The 19191-nt window shown below is 46.2% G+C and overlaps 1 protein-coding gene across 1 annotated transcript in view; it reads left to right on the top strand.

Moving 5' to 3' along the window:
• The window catches only part of AP-1mu (adaptor protein complex 1, mu subunit), a 33206-nt gene extending 22843 nt beyond the window's left edge, over window positions 1–10363 (top strand). Inside the window, exons 9-10 of the mRNA XM_084576094.1 lie at window positions 9423–9548; window positions 10211–10363. Coding sequence (XP_084432220.1) covers window positions 9423–9548; window positions 10211–10309 — 225 coding nt within the window. The 3' untranslated portion in view covers window positions 10310–10363. The remainder of the gene's footprint in view (window positions 1–9422; window positions 9549–10210) is intronic.
• Window positions 10364–19191: the final 8828 nt, after the last annotated feature.

The raw sequence follows: 19191 nt of genomic DNA, 5'->3' as shown, positions 1-19191 counted from the left end.
AAGGTGATATTTCTTGGTTCCATCTTTTTGCAATGCTCCACTGTAATCAGTCATGAGGAGAGGCAGCAGTTCTCTCGATGGATACCAGAATCGCTTTTTAAGTGAAAGAGGCCATACTAGAGGCCTTTCCACCACCCTGGGTTCTTTAAAAGTCAACTGAAACAGAGTTTTACTTTTCCTAAAACGAATCCTAATTTTGTAGGGAACGTCATAAAACTAATCATGACAGTGCTCTAGGTTTCTTGGAGAACTGATATACTGTAGTTGTAAGCATTTAAAATGCCGCTTTTGGCAAACAATGAATCCATGTGTTGGTGTAGTGCACGGTTATGCAAATTACTTGACATTGCAGAACTGTGGATCACCCAGAACCTTTCTCATGCGGGACCCTTTAGGAATGAACAGGTAGTGAGTGGTTTTGATTGAAAGGCCGGCTTCTATCATATGGCATGGCAGTCCTACCCCAGTGATGTGTTTAAAAATCTGCAGTGCAACTTCTTGGCTGTATCAAAACATAGGGGTCTCATATGCTGAGGCTATGTGCATTTCTGGTGTTTGGCAAACAGCGAACATTTTGAGGCATATGGACATCTCTTGTGCTTTGTTCAAGTCCTTCCTTGATTTGATCAAAATAAATTGAAGGTACCTGTCGCCTTTTGCGATTTTGGCCAATACTGGCAGTATTCTCTCTCCTCGGGGACGGAAGTAAGAATACGGAAACCCTGAAACAAAAGTTGGTCTTTGCTTGTTCACTGTGCTGTGCATTCTTACAGTCGGCATTTGCATAGCTTGCAGCATACCCATTCCCTGCGTTTTCTGTGGAAAATGACGACCCTCTGAAATGCCACAACTATAGGGTCGAGCAAATCGTTTTTTAGGCATTTTCGGCACCTGGTATCTGGGGCCCATTTTCAATGCTGGCTTGAAAAATGGTGACCATTGCGAGTGATCCTTGGCGCACTAATTTTATTACGAATGCCATCTCTTGCTTTTAGTGTTCTCTGTGGACAGATTACTTCTCTTTACATGGTGAAAGTTTTTTGTACTTGATCTTTGAACTTACACTGACACCGTGTAGTCCTATTGTGTTTCTAGTATTGCAGTGAGGCCAAGACTAAACCAAGAACAGTGGCACTAGTATGTTATTCTCAAAGCAAATTTATTGCTCGATCCATACCATACTACTGAAGGTTGTAACCCTCACTCATAATTAGTGTGTAGATTGTGAGCAGTGGACTGTGTCCTCTGCTTGTTTGGAAACGGGAAGCATTTCTCAGTAGTGCCCACAATTCTTTAATTCAGCAGTCTTTGTAATGCATGGCAGGCTTAACTTTCAACTAACACCAGGCCTTTATTGAAATAATATTTTATTGCTAAGCAGTAATCTCTATCGCCAACCCGTGAACATTCAGGTCTGTCGCAGAAAAACATTCCTTCTTGATAGTACCTTATGTTGCCATGTCCGCGAGTCCCTTCCCTATTTAACATCTCTAGCCTACGAATCTTGCAGCATTACCTTATTTACTCGAATCTAGGCCGGCCTCGATTCTAGGCCGGCCCCCTAAATTCAGACGGTCAGAAAAAAAAAAAAAGTTTACTCGAATGTAAGCCGAATGAAAAAAGGCATTGACTGGAACTAGAACATGCATTTTATTGTGCTTGCGACGCTCATTGTAGCACGTCCAATGCTCACTCGCTGTCTTCGTCGCCGTCGCTGCCCTCTTTGTCGCTGGTTTCCTCCCACAGCGCACTGTCTTCGCTTCCGTCCAGCGCGTTGGAAATACTGCACTTTCAGAAAGCCCGCACAATCAGTTCGGCCGGAATCTCCTCCCACGCCGCGGCGACCCAGTTCACCACTTGGCTAAGAGAAGCATGCTTGATGCGCCCGGTCGGTGTGAGCTGGTGATCTTGCATTGTCAGCCAGTCGTTGTAGTGCTTCCGCAGCCTATCCTTAAATGGCTTGTTGATGGCTACGTCGAGCGGCTATACAGTTGAATCCCGCTATAACGAAATTCACGGTGCACGAAAAAAAATTTGTTCTCGCGGAACTTCGTTATCGCAAAAATTTGACGTGAAACGCAGAAAGAATTGCCCAAGCAGCAGCAAAGGCGTTTAATGCCAAAAATCTGTAAGCTTGGTTTGCTTACGCTTCACGGCGAGCAACGCCGTCACGCGATTTTCGCACTCGGTCAGCAAACCCATTGCAACATCGTCGTCTCGGACAGCAACGAAATTCCTGATGACATCAAAAGCGTCCATCACCTGTACAGCGGTTGCCGCAGCCGGCGCTTCCTGTACGTCGTCGTCTTCTTCATCGGAAGAGTCCTTATCATTCCGGGCAGCTTTTATGATCTGCTCATCACTCACATCTTCGTGAACAACAACACAAGCGTCAGCGCCGATGTATTCGTCGAGCTCGAGATTAGGCGTCACGGTTCCTATTTCTCCCAGCGTTTTCCAGGCGGCCGCGATCCCCGGAGCCGGTGACGCCTCTTCGCCGTCGTCTGTAACGCCTGGTGTTAGGCCAGCAGAGTGTACGGGTCGACCTTCGGCAAATCCGGCGTGCCTGAAACAGTTCACAATTACTGAGCGCCCCAGTGTGCTCCAGGCAGCAGACATAATCTGCAGTGCCACGTACAAGTCCACCTTCGTGTCTCGGCCGGTTTCAGTGTTAAAAAGCAGCCGCTGAATTAACCTCCCGCGGTAAGCGCGCTTCAGGCTAAGAATCACGCCCTGATCGAGAGGCTGTAAGACAGACGTGCAATTGGGAGGGAAAAACCTCAGCTCCGTGTTAGTGAGCTTGACTTCGTCGGAGTGATGCGCTGAACAATTGTCCAAAAGCAAGCAAACTTTACGGCCCTGCCGCTTCATGTCGCGGTCGAATGCCATCATCCACTCGGTGAAAATAGCGCGGGTCATCCATGACTTGTTGTTCGCCTTGTACTGCACAGGTAGGCTACGAGTTCCCTTAAAACAGCACGGCTTGGCACTTTTGCCTATGACTAACGGCGGACGCTTGTCCGAGCCATCCATGTTTGTGCAAAGCAGCACTGTGATGCGTTTTTTGCTGTGTTTGCCGCCGTGACAGCGCTGCCCCTTGAAGTCGAGTGTCCTAGCCGGCAACATCTCGTAGAATAGCCCGGTCTCGTCGGCGTTGTAAATGTCTGCAGGCGCGAAGTTGCTTAAAATTCCGGCCATGTTACTCGCCTTCCAAGCAGCTGCTCCGTCCACGTCTGCTGACATTGACTCGCCGCACAACACTTTTCCAACGATGTTATGGCGGGCCTTGAAACGGTTTAGCCAGCCAATGCTGGCTTTAAAATCATCAATGCCAAGTAGGCATGCATAGTTCAAGGCTTTCTGCTGGACGATGCTTCCGGACAGGGGGACGTTGCTGGCTCGTGCTTCCACAAACCACGCATGCACTGCTTTGTCCAACTCTTCATGGAGGGGCCGCGTCACCTTTTTGTGCTTCGAGGATGTGCCTGAAGCAAGTGCCATTCTCACGCTGTCCTTATTGCCTAGAATCGTTGACAGCGAACTTGCAGGAATTCCGAAGTCTTCAGCAATTGCCGCTTTCTTCCTTCCGCTTTCTGCTTGGGCGATTATTTGAGCTTTTTGCTCAAGGGAAAGAGTTTTGCGTTTTTTCACTTGCGTTGCCATCGTGTCCTGCGGATGAAAACTCGTCGTTGTCGAAGAGAAAGGCAGCGAGTGAACAACGCGACCACGACACAAAGCCAAAATGGCGGAACTGCAATCACGTGATTTCATGCTTAATGTGGCTTTGGATTTGACTTGGACTTCTCGCCAATAAAACTAGTTTCGGTTTCGATTTTGAACGCGAAAATTTCGTTGAAGCGGAAACGCTCTGCAAAAATGGTTCGTTGTGCAGAGAAATTTAGGCCATTAATTCTTATAGGATACTCGCGGGGAATAAAAAATTATTCGTTGTCGCGGAAATTTCGTTGTGGCGGTATTCGTTGTGGCGGGATTCAACTGTAGCTGGCTCGTCATACCTCCGGGGATTATCGCAATGTCCGTACCGCCATCCGAAAGCACGGACTTTACGGCATCTGTCAAGTGGCCGCGGTAGGAGTCGAGAACTAGGAGCGACTTCTTGAACAACAGGGCCCCGGGACGGCGTTGCCAAACGGTCTTCACCCAGTCTTCGACAAGGGCACCACTCATCCATCCATTCTCATGGACGCGCACAAAGACGTTTTTAGGGAAAACTTCTCCAGCTGGAAGCGTCTTCCCTTTAAATATGATGTAGGGCGGCAGTTTTCGCCCATCGGCCATGCAACATAACATCACGGTAAAACATTGCTTCTCGTACCCAGCAGTTCTGACTTTTACCTGTTTTGCGCCCTTTTCATTCACTGTGAACGCTACAGGCATGTCAAAACAGACTGGGGTCTGGTCGGCGTTACCGATTTGGCCCAGTCTGTAGTCCTCCTCCAACCGCTTCTTGATAACAAAGCGCTGGAATGCGACCAGCTTCTCCTCAAAGTCAGGGGGTAGGTTTTGGCACACAGAAGTCCTCCGTCGCAAGCTGAACCCGAAACGCTTCATGAAGCGAGTGACCCAGCCCCTGCTGGTCTTAAATTGGGTCCGTCCAACGCCTCTAACGTTTGCGATCTCCCTCGCCTTCGCCTGTATAATCTCCGTCGTCACAGGCATTGCACTTTCCCTTTGCTTCCTGATAAAATCAGCGACATCCTTCTCCACCTCGTGGTGTCACCCGCTCTTGGGTCCAGTGAAGGCCATTCGCTTTGCAGCGCAGTCGAAAAGCTCATTCCGCTGCTTGCACCATCGGCGCACATTTTTTTCATCCACGCCGAAGTCGTGCTGAGCTTGTAGGTTTGACGTCTTCTCCGCCTCTAAAACTACTTTCCGCTTAAAAGCCACAGTGTAATGGCATCGCTTGGTGGGAGCCATCGCGCCGCGAACACGACTACTTTTTCGAGGGCACCCAGAGACGCACACAAGGAAACGCGAAACGACAAGACCTTGGTGCAACGTTCACAAAAGCAAAATGGAGCCTGCAAACCTGCAAGCTTCAAGCAGTAGCCGAGAGATGGCGCTACATGTCTAGCGGTTGCGGGCAAACCGCATCCTTGAATCTAAGCCGACCCCCGACTTTTGTAACCAATTAAAAAAAAAAAAGTACCGGCCTAGATTCGAGTAAATACGGTAATAATAATACAGTGAAACCTCGTTATAACAAACATTTTAAAAATTGGAAAATAGTTCGCTCTATCCATAATTCGTAATATAAAATTTTTGTGGAAAATACATGCAAGAGCAGCAAAATTCAATCAGAGAAGGCAAAGCAGCTCGGAGGGTGCCTACTTGGGTCATGTCCATTTACTTACGCTCAAAAAACTGCGTTATCGCGGCCAACGTTTTTGTGTTGATCGCTTTCCGTATCACGCCCTGTTCCACAATTTGCAAACACTCAACAAGGTCAAATTCACTGCTCTCAATAGCACTGCAGTGGTGGCGCAGTATATCCAATGCAGCAAGCGCTTCTTGTGAAGTCTTAATGTTCTCATCGTCTGCAGGGTCAGCCTGAGGTTCGTCTGCGGGATGTTCCGAAACTTCCACAGCGATTTCGGCGTCCGTCAGTACAGCTGTGGTCGCCGCGATGTTGTCGCCGCCTACAAAGTCCTGTAAAGGCGTTGTTGCGGGCATGTCACCAACAAGACACGAAAAATCGTTCCAGGCTCATGTCCGCTGAGCTCTGTTTCTGCTTCGTCAGGATTGTCCCCATCATCATTTGATGCACGGGCCTCTGCTGGAACAAAACCTGCGGGCCGAAAGCAGTTGGCAATCGTTTCGCCTTTCACGCTGTCCCATGCCAGCAAATCGATCTTCAAGTCCTGCTTCATAAGAAGCTTCACAAGAAGAGTGTCAATCAGTCTCCTCTTGTAAGCTGCCTTGAAGGCCCTAATTTTATCTTGAGCTTGGTCTTTCACGTCAGTGCTGCTCTTTTTTTCACGTTCACCGCCATCACAGCACTACGCACACCCGCGCACCACACTCGACACGACAACCGACGCAGCCTCCGCCGAACGCTACGACGACTACAACGGCCACGCTGTGACGCCGCTGCTAACACTAAAACCAAAAAAAGCGAAAGACTGAATAGCAAAAACCAAAAAGGAAAAAAGCGACATTCGATCGCGCCGCTGCCACCGCTGCTGAAGCGGCGCTGTCAGCGATTGTGAGATGCGAACGATTTCTTATGGCCTCCGAGATCACCTCCACGCGCACAAACAGGCGCGCGGGGGTAATTTCGGAGGCCAAAGATTTCTTTGGCTGTCAACTCCCAATGCTGTCGTGGCATCTGTGGCGCTGTCGGCGCCTGCGAGATAGTCCTGAACGTTTGCTGCGCCACACAACACGTGTAGTGCAACGAAGCCTGCCTATTAAAGTGAGGTAGTGCTTGGCGTCGCGAAGTTCGTAATATCCATTTTATGCCGAAGCGCGTTCGCTATGGGAAGTTAAAAATACATGTGTTTGACAAAAATATATCGGAAGAGTTCGATATATTCAATAATTCGTTATATGCATGTTTGTTATATTGAGTTTTGACTGTAACATTGTAAGATATGTTCAGCGCCTGATGCTGAAAAGAACGACGACAACTTGTTCAATGCCTGACGGTCAGGAAAGACAGCAACGACAAAGCTCGTTCCGACTCTCGTGCGTGTGCTGACTCAAGCTCTAAGACTGATCGCCGAACGTTCTCTTGACTGTTCACGGCGTAGCACCCTGTGCAAGGTCTTTAATTACAACATTAATGCACATTATTTTGTGGCTGTTGAATGCTGAATGAACCCAAAGGTATAATAATCATAACTGCTGCCGTTTCATTTGCCAGTTGACATGTCACTTCTGTAGTCTGGACAGCTGAGGCAGCACACACCGTGTGTGGTAATTTACAGTTGTGAAAGCTATCAACAGTAGTTCCATAAGCAGTCACAAAACTTAAAATCACAGCAAGATGCAGAGTATCTAATACCGGCCGTGGCGGCTGCTTTTCTATGGAGGCGAAAAGCTAGGAACCTGTGTGCTGTGCGATGTCAGTGGACGTTAAGGAACCTCAGGTGGTCGAAATATACGGAGCCCTCCACTATGGCATCTCTCATAGCCTGAGTCGCTTTGGGAAGTTAGTCTCGTAATCGAACCAACCAAGCCATCATTCATAGGCTTGGAATGCTGCCTCTAATCATATCTCGTGGCCACTTTTTCATCATTCTGGGTGCCATCGTTGTGTGCTTTCTTTTACTTCTGTGTCTTGTTTGTTCACTCGTGAAGCTCTGTCAAACAAGCCACAACACTGTCCGACGACTGTCTGACCTATGGTGCATATCTGAGTTGTTTTTAGCAAAGACAGCACATCTGATAACCTGCCTGTTTGTTTCTACCACTTGTGCTGTCATATTAGTGCACTAGAGTGTGGGCTTCTTGCTGGAGTCTGTATTTTTGTAGGATGCTCAAAATACAATTTTTTACCCTTTTTCATTTTCAAAGAGCCCCGAGATACTTATTTTGGCCTTATCTTGTCTTTTTCCTAAATGATTTGGGACACTTGTTTGCTAACAGATTCTATTGTACTCTGGGCTGGGTTTTGTAGCGTTGTCATTGAATACAAGAGTATCTATAGCAGAGGGAGTGTATTGGTGATTGTGGTGCTGAAAAACAAAACAAAAAAAATATTCAGAGTAGCATCTGAAGCATTGAATTCTGTGCATCGAGCCTGCTCTTTGCCATCCAGTCTGCTTATGTGAGTGTTCCGAGAAAAGAAAAAAAAAACGAAAACGCCACTGTGGATTGGCTTTATCGGCAGAACTATCACTACTTAAGCAGACTCTTGTATCAGTGGTTTTGAATCTTTAGATGTCGGGGAAATTTGCTTGCAAACGCTGCATTCTGCCTAACATGTATGAAAAATTGAACATGCGAGCACATGGCCGCTATGAAAATTTTGAAGTTTGATTAGTAGTGACTAGCTGTATGATAATAACTTTAGGTTCATTTGATAATTTCACTTTTGGTTAATTCAGACATTTTTTCTGGCTTCTTGAAGGCCAAATTAATGAGTGCTTATTATATTCAGCAGCAATATGACAGCTGCAGCTGATTTCGAGCAGGTCCTTCTTTTACAAAAAATAGGTATGCAGAATCCTGTAAAACATTTACACTGGATTTTTCAGTAGGGTATACAGTTGTGTGCAATTCTAATTCAATTTTATTTCCAAATACCATGTGAATTTTGAAACGAACAAGGCAAACAGTATTTGCTGCTTTTTAACTTTCCGTTGTTGTTTTCTTTTGCTGATCAGATATTTCGATATTGGAAGGCATTTTTTCCTCATTTTGTACTCGATTTGTATTAAAGAATTTTAATATTAGCACACCCCTAATTAATATAGTCTTTCCACACAAGAAAGAGTACAAGAAGAGAGTGAGAAGTTTGGGCTTAAACTGAACATTAAAAAGACAAAGTTCATGGCATCTTTCCCTATCAAGTCCTGGAGCATCAATGGACAAGAAGTGGAAGCTGTGACAGATTTTCTCTTCTTGGGCTCCAAGATTACCTTGGAAGGAGACTGCAGCCATGAAATTAGGAGACGCCTGCATCTGGGAACGAGAGCAATGGTTAGCCTTGACAGCCTAGTAAAGAGCAGAGACATTTGTCTGCCAACCAAGATTCGTATAACTCGTGCTATGGTCTTTCCAGTTGTGATGTATGGATGCGAGAGTGTGATGTATGGATGCGAGAAAAAGGCTGACCGCCGAAGAATTGACGCGTTTGAATTGTGGTGCTGGCGAAGACTCTTGAAAGTTCCTTGGACTGCCAGAAGATCAAATCAGTCGATATTGTCGACCATAAACCCTAACTGCTCATTGGAGGGTCAAATTCTAAAGTTAAAGCTCAGCTACTTTGGTCATCTGATGAGAAGAGAGGAGTCGCTGGGGAAAGATTTGATGTTGGGAAAGGTTGAGGGTCGCCGGAGAAGGGGTAGGCAGCGAAAGCGATAGTTAGATGGCATCCTCGAGGCACTGCAGATGAAGTTATGTGATGTTAGGAAGATAATGAGAGACCGGAAAGCGTGGCGTGACATGGTCCATAGGGTCACGAAGAGTCGGACACGACTGAACGACTGAACTGACTGAATTAATATAGTCTGCTATGAGCAATTTCAGTATGCTTAAACGAAATACAATCTGGCTAAAGCAAATATTTATATAAGTGCATGGACTCAAGTGCTTGAGGAACTTGCAAAGCAAGACACGTGCTATTTGAGGTTGCCATTCTGTGTCTTGCTGCCTGATCCATCCATCAACCTGTTTGAATTGGGAAAAAATTGGCATGGCAGTGAATGACACTGGTGCTTTTATTGTATTTGCAGGGTGGCAAGGAGTACCTAATGCGGGCGCACTTTGGCCTGCCCAGTGTGGAAAGTGAGGAGACCGAGGGACGCGCCCCGATCCAGGTCAAGTTCGAGATACCCTACTTCACCACCTCTGGCATACAGGTCGGTATTCTCCCTGCGTGCCTTCTTTTTTGTTGCAAATAATGCGCAAGATGGGATGAAATAGCAGGCACTACAATGATTCACTTCTAGTTGCGCCATTTCTGTGCACAATTTGAGCTTTGAACGTTTCATCGGTTCAGCTGGGAGAAGCATTCTGTGGGGTGAATATAACTGTGTAACATGCTGTACATAGTTACTTTTTTTTAAGGAGGGTAAATGGCGAGCAGAAAATGCAGCTTATACACACTATATGTAATTATTAAGTGTCTATATGGGTCTCTGTCCAGACTTTGTATGTCTTTCGACAGCACTCGATTGGCCGAAATGCCAGAAGCGGAAGTCACTTCGGTTGCAACTGTGAGAAGTAGGGCATTGTAAGCCCTGCAGCAGAAGACATGATGGCAATGAGTGACAGGAAACTAAGCAATTAGAATGTCATATCAGTTTCGGCTATTGGCAAAGCAAAAAGCCCTGCTCGCAGACTGAAGTTATGCATAATAAATATATACTGTTTGAATTGGCGAAAAGGGGGAGAGCTCAACAGCTGGTCAGTTCTCATTCTCTCAGCCTGTTGCAATACCGGCTGGGGCTTACCCTGTAGCCTGTCTTGATAGCCGGAACATACAAACTTGATGTCACTCTCTTTCCCTCTCAATCCCCAGGTGCGCTACCTGAAGATAATAGAGAAGAGCGGCTACCAGGCGCTCCCCTGGGTGCGCTACATCACACAGAACGGAGACTACCAGCTTCGCACCAACTGAATGTTAGCAGTATAATAAATATAAATAAAGGCAGTCAGTCATTCATGCACACTACCCTCCCATCAGCTGTGTTGTCGGTGCCTGCTTTGTTGTATGCTTTTATGTGCCCCAGGGCGTGTAACATTCTGTGTTATGGGGCCTGTGTTATTAGTTTGATTTTAGAGTTGCTTTAGATTCTTGCGATGCCGCATTTGTGCTTAACCTGAAGTAAATTCATTTGATGACCTTATTGTTTGCTGACATTTGTATGTGGGGACCCAGTTGGTCGTAGTAGGAGGTGAAACACAAGGAGCCCATGCGCCATGCAATGTCAGTGGATGTAAAAAAAACCCTATATGGTCAAATTTATGTGGAGCTCTCCACTACGGCGTCCGTCGTAGGCTGAGTAACTTTGGGACATTAAACCCAATAAATGAAGCCATTTATATGTAGGGTCCTTGTATTATTCTTTGAAAAGTTTCGTAAATATCCCCTTCAGGCGCAAAAAAAATCTTTGCAGTACAAAATATATCTGAGGGCCATTTTCAGTTTTCCACACTTCAAATGACATATCCTGAAGGAACTGAAACAAAAATTTATTTTTCACTGTCTTTTGCAAAGTCCCCATTTGGGGACAGGGCACCACCTCAGTTCAGAAAAGTAATGCATGCTAGCAGAAAGTGCGATAGTGTCCTTGGCAAGATATCAGGCACAAAAGACTGTTAAAAGTTCTTAATTACATCAATTTACTTATTGTGTAAGAGGTAAAAGCAATTTCTCTGAGCAGGCATACACAAAAAGATGTTGCACTTTTGCAAGCGAATCCGACACTTTGCGGGGCATCTTTCACGGCGGTAGTGCAGTGAGTTACATGTGTTGACATGCTTCGATCGGTGGTTGTAGTCGTCGTACCTAATGGTAGCTGTCAGTAGCAAATGCAGTCTAGCCTTCATCGCAACAGGTTCTGGATACTTGCTATTTGGCCGACCAAGCTGTTTTTGAGGTGCGATTAGGCTGTTCGCAACATCAGTTTGGAAGGCGGTCACGTCCAAAATACTTTTCTGTGCAAGCTTCTCAGCACTTGTGTCTTACAGGTACTGTATGCAGCTGTTGGTCAGCTCAAAATATAGAAAGTGGGAAATTACCGTCACTGACCACTTTCTGGTTCTTGACTTAAGTGGGTACAGTGACATAAGGAAGTCGAGTCTGGTGTGTTTGGAAACATCCAAAACAGCGCTTTTATTGCATTTTTGCACAACAGAACGCACAGAGTAAGAAAGTGACGCCGAACACTCTGAAAAGGAGTGTGTTGGCTTTGAGGCACCCTGTCCCTGAACAGGGATGCTAACATTCGGAAGTGCATGCGAGGCTGAATACACGCATAACAAAGATGTTAGCCATTATGCAACCGTCACGGCCCTTTCCTCTGATAATTAAATGCTAATATTTTGGTCAGCTTAGATTCTTAACATTCCAAAATGAAAAATACAAGAAGCAACCACTGTTAGTTCCTTAGAATGTAGCTGTGTTCATTTATGCTGTGCTTTTCAGGCAAGGTTTGTTTTACGTAGCGTAAAATGGTGCCAGTTGTTTCATAAAACGGTTCAGGGCGCATAGTTTGAAGCATTTAAAACGGCATTTTTCATTACCTTTTTGCACAGTAGGCCATGCAAAGTTTGCGTCACCTTAATTTACTTAAACTGAATATACTACAGGAGAGTACCATATAGTGATATCGGACACACTAAAGTGGGACTTCATTGCCACTTTGCCTTTCATAGACGAGTGTACTAGTTTTTGTTGTTTATAGCAAAAGCATGTTCATTGAAACTGCTACAGTGTGCAGCCTAGGATTGTGAGGCCATTTTTTTCTCTGAGGCATATAAATTACCCAGTGGTGGTTTTTTGATGTGGCTTGACCACCAGGCTTTTCATCTTCAAGGAGAAGCCAGCTTTGCCATGAGGCAAAGTATGTTGGGACCACGAAAAAGAAAGTAAAGCTGGCTACGAATTTGGACAGAAGGCTGCGTGATCTGTTGAGAAAGTAAGAGAGTAAAAGTGCAGTGAAAAGTAGGCAAGGGAAGAAAATTGCCAACGTTTGCTGCACAGGGCCAGCGCGGAGCATGAGGCAGCGGTGCAGCACAAGGCAGAGGCAAGAAGTGGAGATGCAGCGCATGCAGTTTCGCCACGCATGGCTGTGTCGTATTTGTCAACTATAGTCTCTTAAACGATCCTGATAGTATGGAAAGGTCCGAGTGGTACTTTAACTAGAAGATACAGGCCTATTCCGTTTCTCGGGTTTTGATGTTCGGGCCTTTGCTCTCTCCCTTCACATTTTTTTCATATCAAGTGAGGGATAAGACCAAAGTAGCTGAGCTTTAACTTTAGAATTTGACCCTCCAATGAGCAGTCAGGGTTTATGGTCGACAATATCGACTGATTTGATCTTCTGGCAGTCCAAGGAACTCTCAAGAGTCTCCGCCAGCACCACAACCAGAGCTACTTTGGTCATCTGATGAGAAGAGAGGAGTCGCTGGAGAAAGATTTGATGTTGGGAAAGGTTGAGGGTCACCGGAGAAGGGGTAGGCAGCGAACGCGATGGTTAGATGGCATCCTCGAGGTGCTGCAGATGAAGTTATGTGATATTAGGAAGATAGTGAGAGACCGGAAAGCGTGGCGTGATATGGTCCATAGGGTCACGAAGAGTCGGACACGACTGAACTGATCTGAGGGATCAGACATGAGTGCATGGCTGACTGCGGAGGTGTAGGAAAGTCAAGAATAGTGTGAAAGCCCCAATGTCTCTGTGCTTGAGTGCAGGGGAAGGAGGAAAAGGTTGTAAAGGTATGTTTGCAAAGAAATGTTAATTGGAGCACATTAAATAAGAGCTAGCAGGCGATTCCATTATTCGGTTGTGTAAGGAAACAGATTTTGGAATTGTGTCGTCCTGGCACACGATTCCCCTTATCACGCTTGTATGTTCAATCTTGATCACCATTGTGGTAGAGAAAATAAGTATAATCCACATGGAAAACCTGTTTTGTTGTGATGTATTAAGTAAAATACAGCTAACCAGGCAATCTGTCTAATCCTATCTGGAGTGGCTCTAACTTGTGGTGGATCACTATATTAATTACGGATGAACGTTTACGACATGAACTTGGCAGCATGTGCAGTCCAGTTGCTCAATATTTTTGGCATAGTATGGGTCCAACACCAGAGGCATACTCTAGCACTTATCGAGCCACAGAGTGATATGCTTCGAGTTTTACATATTAGACGGGGATCTAATTTGTTATGCAAGCAGCACAAATTTCTGAATAATTTCGTGCATATGGCGTTAATATGAGTATCCCACATAAGATTGGTCGTAATTGTTTGACCTAGGTATTTAATGGATATGACTGAATTTATGCACTGATTACCAACTTTGTTAACGTAATGAAATTTCTTTGTTGTGATAGTAACTGATGTCTGAGAAGTTAACTTTCATCCTCCTTTGTTCATTCCAGTCTGTGATTTTACAGGTTGGCACGGAGTTGGTGGTTGGAAGTATTCTTAATAACAGTAAATTCCGACCTGAAAAATTGACTGTTGCCCAATGTTGGCACAACATTGACGTACAACATGGTCGACCTCGGGCTGAGCTTGGTCAATATGATTGGGCTGAGCTCGTTTTTGGTTCAGCTTAGACTGGCCATCCTAGTAGGCCCTTATGTTGTCTTTACGTACGCACGACGTCTGCAAGTAGTTTGACCAACCTAGGCCCCTGTATGGTTGCCAATGTGGGACTGCAGTTGGGCCAAAGTTGGAGGCCGACCGTGCAGACAATGTACACGCTAGCAATGCAAAACTTTGCCTGAATATTTTAAAAAAGGCTCTCTGCAATGTTTCAAACAAAACACATTCTTGAAAAAAAAATGCCGTTGAGAATATTCTATACAGCTGAAACAAATATGGTTAATTTATAAGACAACAGATTGCAAAGAACAGATGTCTGGCAGTGAACATAATTATCACAAGCATGGTGACCAGGTCCATCATGCCAGGTAATTGTGCAAGAAACAATGCACCAAAGAAACTTTGAAGCAAGGCACGACCGCGTTGTGCGTGCACACATATCTTACAGTAGTTTTCGGCCAGCTTATATATATCCTCTGCAGCACACATTTTAGACTGACCATCGCAAGGGTTGTTTCAATAATTTTTAAGTTTCCGATGGCAAAAATTTAAAATAAGAAAGGACAGTCTCATGCTGCTGATAATTGTTATGTAAGAACTTCGCTCTGTCGCCTCTGAGAACATTATGCAATTGCAGTCGCTAAAACGCACTACTTGGCCGACCTCGTCAGCCAACCACGGCCTTATTTTGGGCGATGTTTGGCTGCGGAACGTTGGGTGCTGACTAATTCTCTACCATTTGCCGATAGTTGGCTGAAAGTCGGGTCAACCATTAACTAGCGTAATTAGCAGCCAACAATGGCCCACCTTTGAACCTGCATTGGCTGGCCGAAAATATCAGCTGCTGATCTTAGTCCAGTCATTTACTTAGGGTCAGCCACAGGCCAATTTCAGTTGGGTTACACAGTCATTGGCAATCTTGTGGAGAACCATTGATGCGCGCGTGTACTCAGTGATGAGTACCCCAAAGGTCAGTTGGGAAGCGCATAGACGACGAGAGGGCAGATTCCCTGTGTGGCTGATCATCAATTGGAGGGGGTCTGCTCGACATTGGCGAGAGACGTTTTAGGCAGCAGGTCAACGGAACATTCAGAAGAACGACGACTACACACCTAGATGTTACAGGTGCTACAGTGCCTTTTCGGTGCGGTTTATAACATATCGTCGACAATGGCACAAAATGAACCTACCACTAACTTAGCCTAATTGACTCATTTTGACAACGGACAGGGGAGGTTAGCTCACTGCGGCGGCTGTCCGAGATCAATGACCTACCAGTGAGCAGTTCTTCCTCGGTCATTGACCAGAAGCCGAGGCATGCCATTCTTGCTGCTGTTTTCTCACTCCACGGGACGAATAGCGAGAAAATGCTTGAAGACCTTTGATGGAGGCGAGGGGACATCTTCATGTATACTTCTTATTTCAACAGTTACTCAGCACAATCACTTGTTTAGTTATCTGCTAGAGCGAATGGCCAGTTTTTGAGCTCCGGAAGCATGATCGCTTATGAGAACGCAACTGACACGCCTGTTGTTACAGACTGACGGCTTTACGATGGCCGCAGCAGTGCCGTCAGGGCTAATTCAGTGGTTCGACCTATTGTTGTGTGGTGGGCTGCCACAGCCTCTCTAAGACTAAGGGCCAACAACCGCATATCAAACTCTGTCGTTTCCCCCACAAGCTGTACGAGAAAGCGCACCGCAATTTAATCACGGCATTGTTTTTTTCTTGGAACACGCCGGCGGCCAGAACTCGGCAAGAGATTAATTAAGTACTGCCCTATATAGCTGAACCGTGCACGTGAAATCATAGCCTCCTTTGGCTACGGGTAAAACAAGAGCTGGAATGCAGTGCAGAGTTCTTGCAAATGTATTGAAGTTAGTCGGTTCACCCTGTGCTGTCTACATCGAACCCGCGAACGCCATCGTTTTTGAGCAAGGGCTCCACTTCTTAGAAGCAAAACTAAAGATGAAATTTGAATTAATATGACGCATTCAAGATTTTCTGTCGCAGCCAAATAGGCCGCTTATATGCAGTGAAAACATGTTCCATATATGGATGTCTGAAATAGCTCGTAGTACACTGTTACACCTAGGACAGCGTTCGACAGGGGCATGCTGTTGATTTTATGGTCAACGGCACTCCACTTAGGATATCTCAGAACATCATCTCAGAACGTTCGGCTCAACAACCAGGGAATTCGCGAAATTGGTGGAATTCTACAGAAACTGCGGCGGACCGACAAAGGGATCCTCATTACTGTTTAATCTCTAACTCTTGTGTAATCGTGCATTTACTTAATTTATGATTAGTTTTCAGTAAAACACGCACGTGCACAATAATCGTTCCGTCCCTATAGCCGCGTCGTCGACGCGGGCAGGCCGTTGCTAGGTTGGACTTCTCCACGGCTGGCTGTAAAGGCTTTGTGCCATTTGAACATTCGCGGTAAACACATCGCATCATTGCCTTGATCACAACAGTGATTAGTGCCTCGGTAGGCAGCCAGTTCCTCCCTGCAGGTGCCCTTTCGTCTGCTCGAAAATGCACACCGAAAACGTACCAGACCTCGAGGGCGTCTTGTGCGCATGCGCGCCGCTGTGCCGTGCACGTTATCAAGGGACTTTAGTGCACGTGCGCCAGCCGCGCCGGACTGTAGAAGCGGCAGTTTTTTGATGCGCCCGTCGTAACTGACGTACGTGGCCGACGTCGCCGCCTCTGCCAGTCGCGTCGAAAACGTCGGACTCGCATAACTGACAGCGGCACGTACAGGGTCGGAATTCCAGGGGTGCACCTAAATCTGCATAGCTCCAGTAATGCGAAAGCACTGCGGGTTCTGTCACGCCGTCTGGGGGATTCGCTCGATAATTCGCCAGCGAATCTTGGCCGCTCTCGGCCGGATGGTGCATGTATGGTGTATTTATACCAATGTTAAATGAAGGAGCGACGCAGATGAAACTTATGAAAACGACGATATGTTCGATCTCTGCTCGCGCGAGAGTGCTTTGGAGTTCGAACTTGATGAAGAAGACGATGCTTACTGCACTATGCGACAGTATGTTGCAGTTACACGATCGGTTGTGGAAAACGTCCGAGGAAGAGAAATTTTCCTACACTATATATCGCCGCAGCCGACAACGCCTATTGCAAAACATGCAATAAACAAAGGAAAAAAGAATGTGAGGCGGTAGTGTAGTTCTCTCGGGCCAGGGCCATTGGAAGCTATCGGCTTGATGGTGGTTCGATTCCTGACGCTCTTTTAAGTTTCAGTTCGTTCGGGCACGCATATGACAGGCTATATGATGATGGGCTCTGTTCACGCCACTCATGAGCTAAGAAATGATTTCGCATTTAAATTCTTGCCCTAGACTTATCCACAGACCCCCTTTTCATCTTGATGGTTTCTTTTACAGACTTCCATATTATACTTCTGTAACATATATACTCAAATTTCATTTTTCATTATGCCAAATGAAGCACAATAACAATTAAGGTGTGATCAATGGGATTAAGGCGACAACGTTACAGTTGCATTAGCTTTACAACACACAACAGAAACGCAGCCAATAGCCTCTGAGACGAGGAGATAACAAGTGTCTATAGTTTGAGATCCTGCACATGACAAAGCAAAAGCGGGAGAAAAGGTGTGGCGCTGCTATTCGAGAGAAGTACACTTCGTCTCACAAGATGTTTGCAGTACTGCAAAAGGAAGGGGAACCCTGACCCTTTCAGGATCAGTGCCTCGCACACTGGGAACTATGCCGGCGCGGGGCCGTCAATCGGCGCAAAATACAAACAGGAACCATTCCCAAACCCATGACTATATAGGCAACTTTTCCGAAACCTTATTGCACCTACATGCATGCAAACACCAACCGGCCACATTCGTTCACGTGATATGGACATGTACACAACACAACGCAGACAATTCAGCTACAGTGGATGCATGAGAGTCCCTCCTGCGTACCACTAAACTCGCCCAACAGCGCCAGCTCATTTTGCGCGCATTGGAGGCCGCATAGTCTCAAGGGATCCCTGCTGACCTCCTCTAAGCAGTGCAACCAGTCTTTTGGCTGGTTCCCCAATTTTTGGGAGGAAATAAAGAGCTTATTATCATCATCATCTCGCCCCTGCACACTATAATAGGTAATTTTGCTTCCACTGTCGCCCTCGCCAATTGGGGGGGGGGGGGGGGGCGATAGGCGCATAGGAGCTCCTATTGTAGTGCGCGTAATCCTGATTGGACCGGGGTGCTTCTGCCTTTCGCAGTGCTGCAAACATCTTGTGAGACGAAGTATAGGTTGAGGGTGATGTTGGCGATGGAAAAATATTTGCCCCCTTAGCCCGTTGCCTATTCTGATATGTTGCCTACCCTCCTCTGCCACCGCCATGGATGAAGGTATTGACGGGAAATCATTGAAAACTCTTCCTCAGTCTGTTAGCAAGCAGATAACTTTACAAAAAAAGAAGCTTGCCGACTGGCATCGAATTCTCATTTTTGCAGCTCTATAAAAAGCCTTCCCAAAAATTAAAGAAAGTCGCATGACGTCAACATCATTTAGGGCACTTCTGAAATTGTGCACGCCTCCGAGTTCTGGTTTTATCGCTCCATACGAGTCGCCCGAAGTACCATTATCTGCTATTTTGCATATATGAAGCAGGTTAGAATAAATGGGCCCCTTCGGAGACCGGCACATTCAGCCGCCCGTGCTTTAGCTGGTATTTACATATGCAGAGAGTGCGGCTAGCACCATCATGAACTGGAGCGCGCCTTGTTCGTGCAGCAGTTTATGGCAGTGGCAGTTAAACCCGAAGCCTAAAATAGATTCTGCTCGGCAGCTCGTAGCCTGTCATGGTCATCAGGAACACGTACAGACGTCTCGAACAAGCTGGTATTACGCAGCTTTTGGATCCCGAGGGACCACTGAGATGTATCTCGTCCTGCACTTAAAGGCGAATTGAGTTTAAGTGTAGACAGTATAGGTTGGCTTGGGTGTCCACCCTATTAGAAGCATTGCAAGATATGGGAATCTTGTGAACTGTACTGCTGTGGCGCCTGGAGAGTGAGGTGGGTAGCGGCACAAAAAGGAAGATGCAAGTGTAAAGTGGAAAGCCGAAGAGGAGGGTAGCTGGGTAGGAGCCTCTGTGGTTGCGCAGGGGGCGTTGTGAGCGAAACTTCACGAGTACGTATACCCTCTAGCGTGTGGGAGTTGGCACTTCACATG

Source organism: Amblyomma maculatum, chromosome 8 (assembly GCF_055883805.1).
Source record: "Amblyomma maculatum isolate TAMU_Amacu chromosome 8, ASM5588380v1, whole genome shotgun sequence".
Taxonomy (NCBI): domain Eukaryota; kingdom Metazoa; phylum Arthropoda; class Arachnida; order Ixodida; family Ixodidae; genus Amblyomma; species Amblyomma maculatum.
The sequence above is the reverse complement of the archived record's forward strand: the minus strand, read 5'-3'. Positions and strand labels throughout refer to the sequence as shown.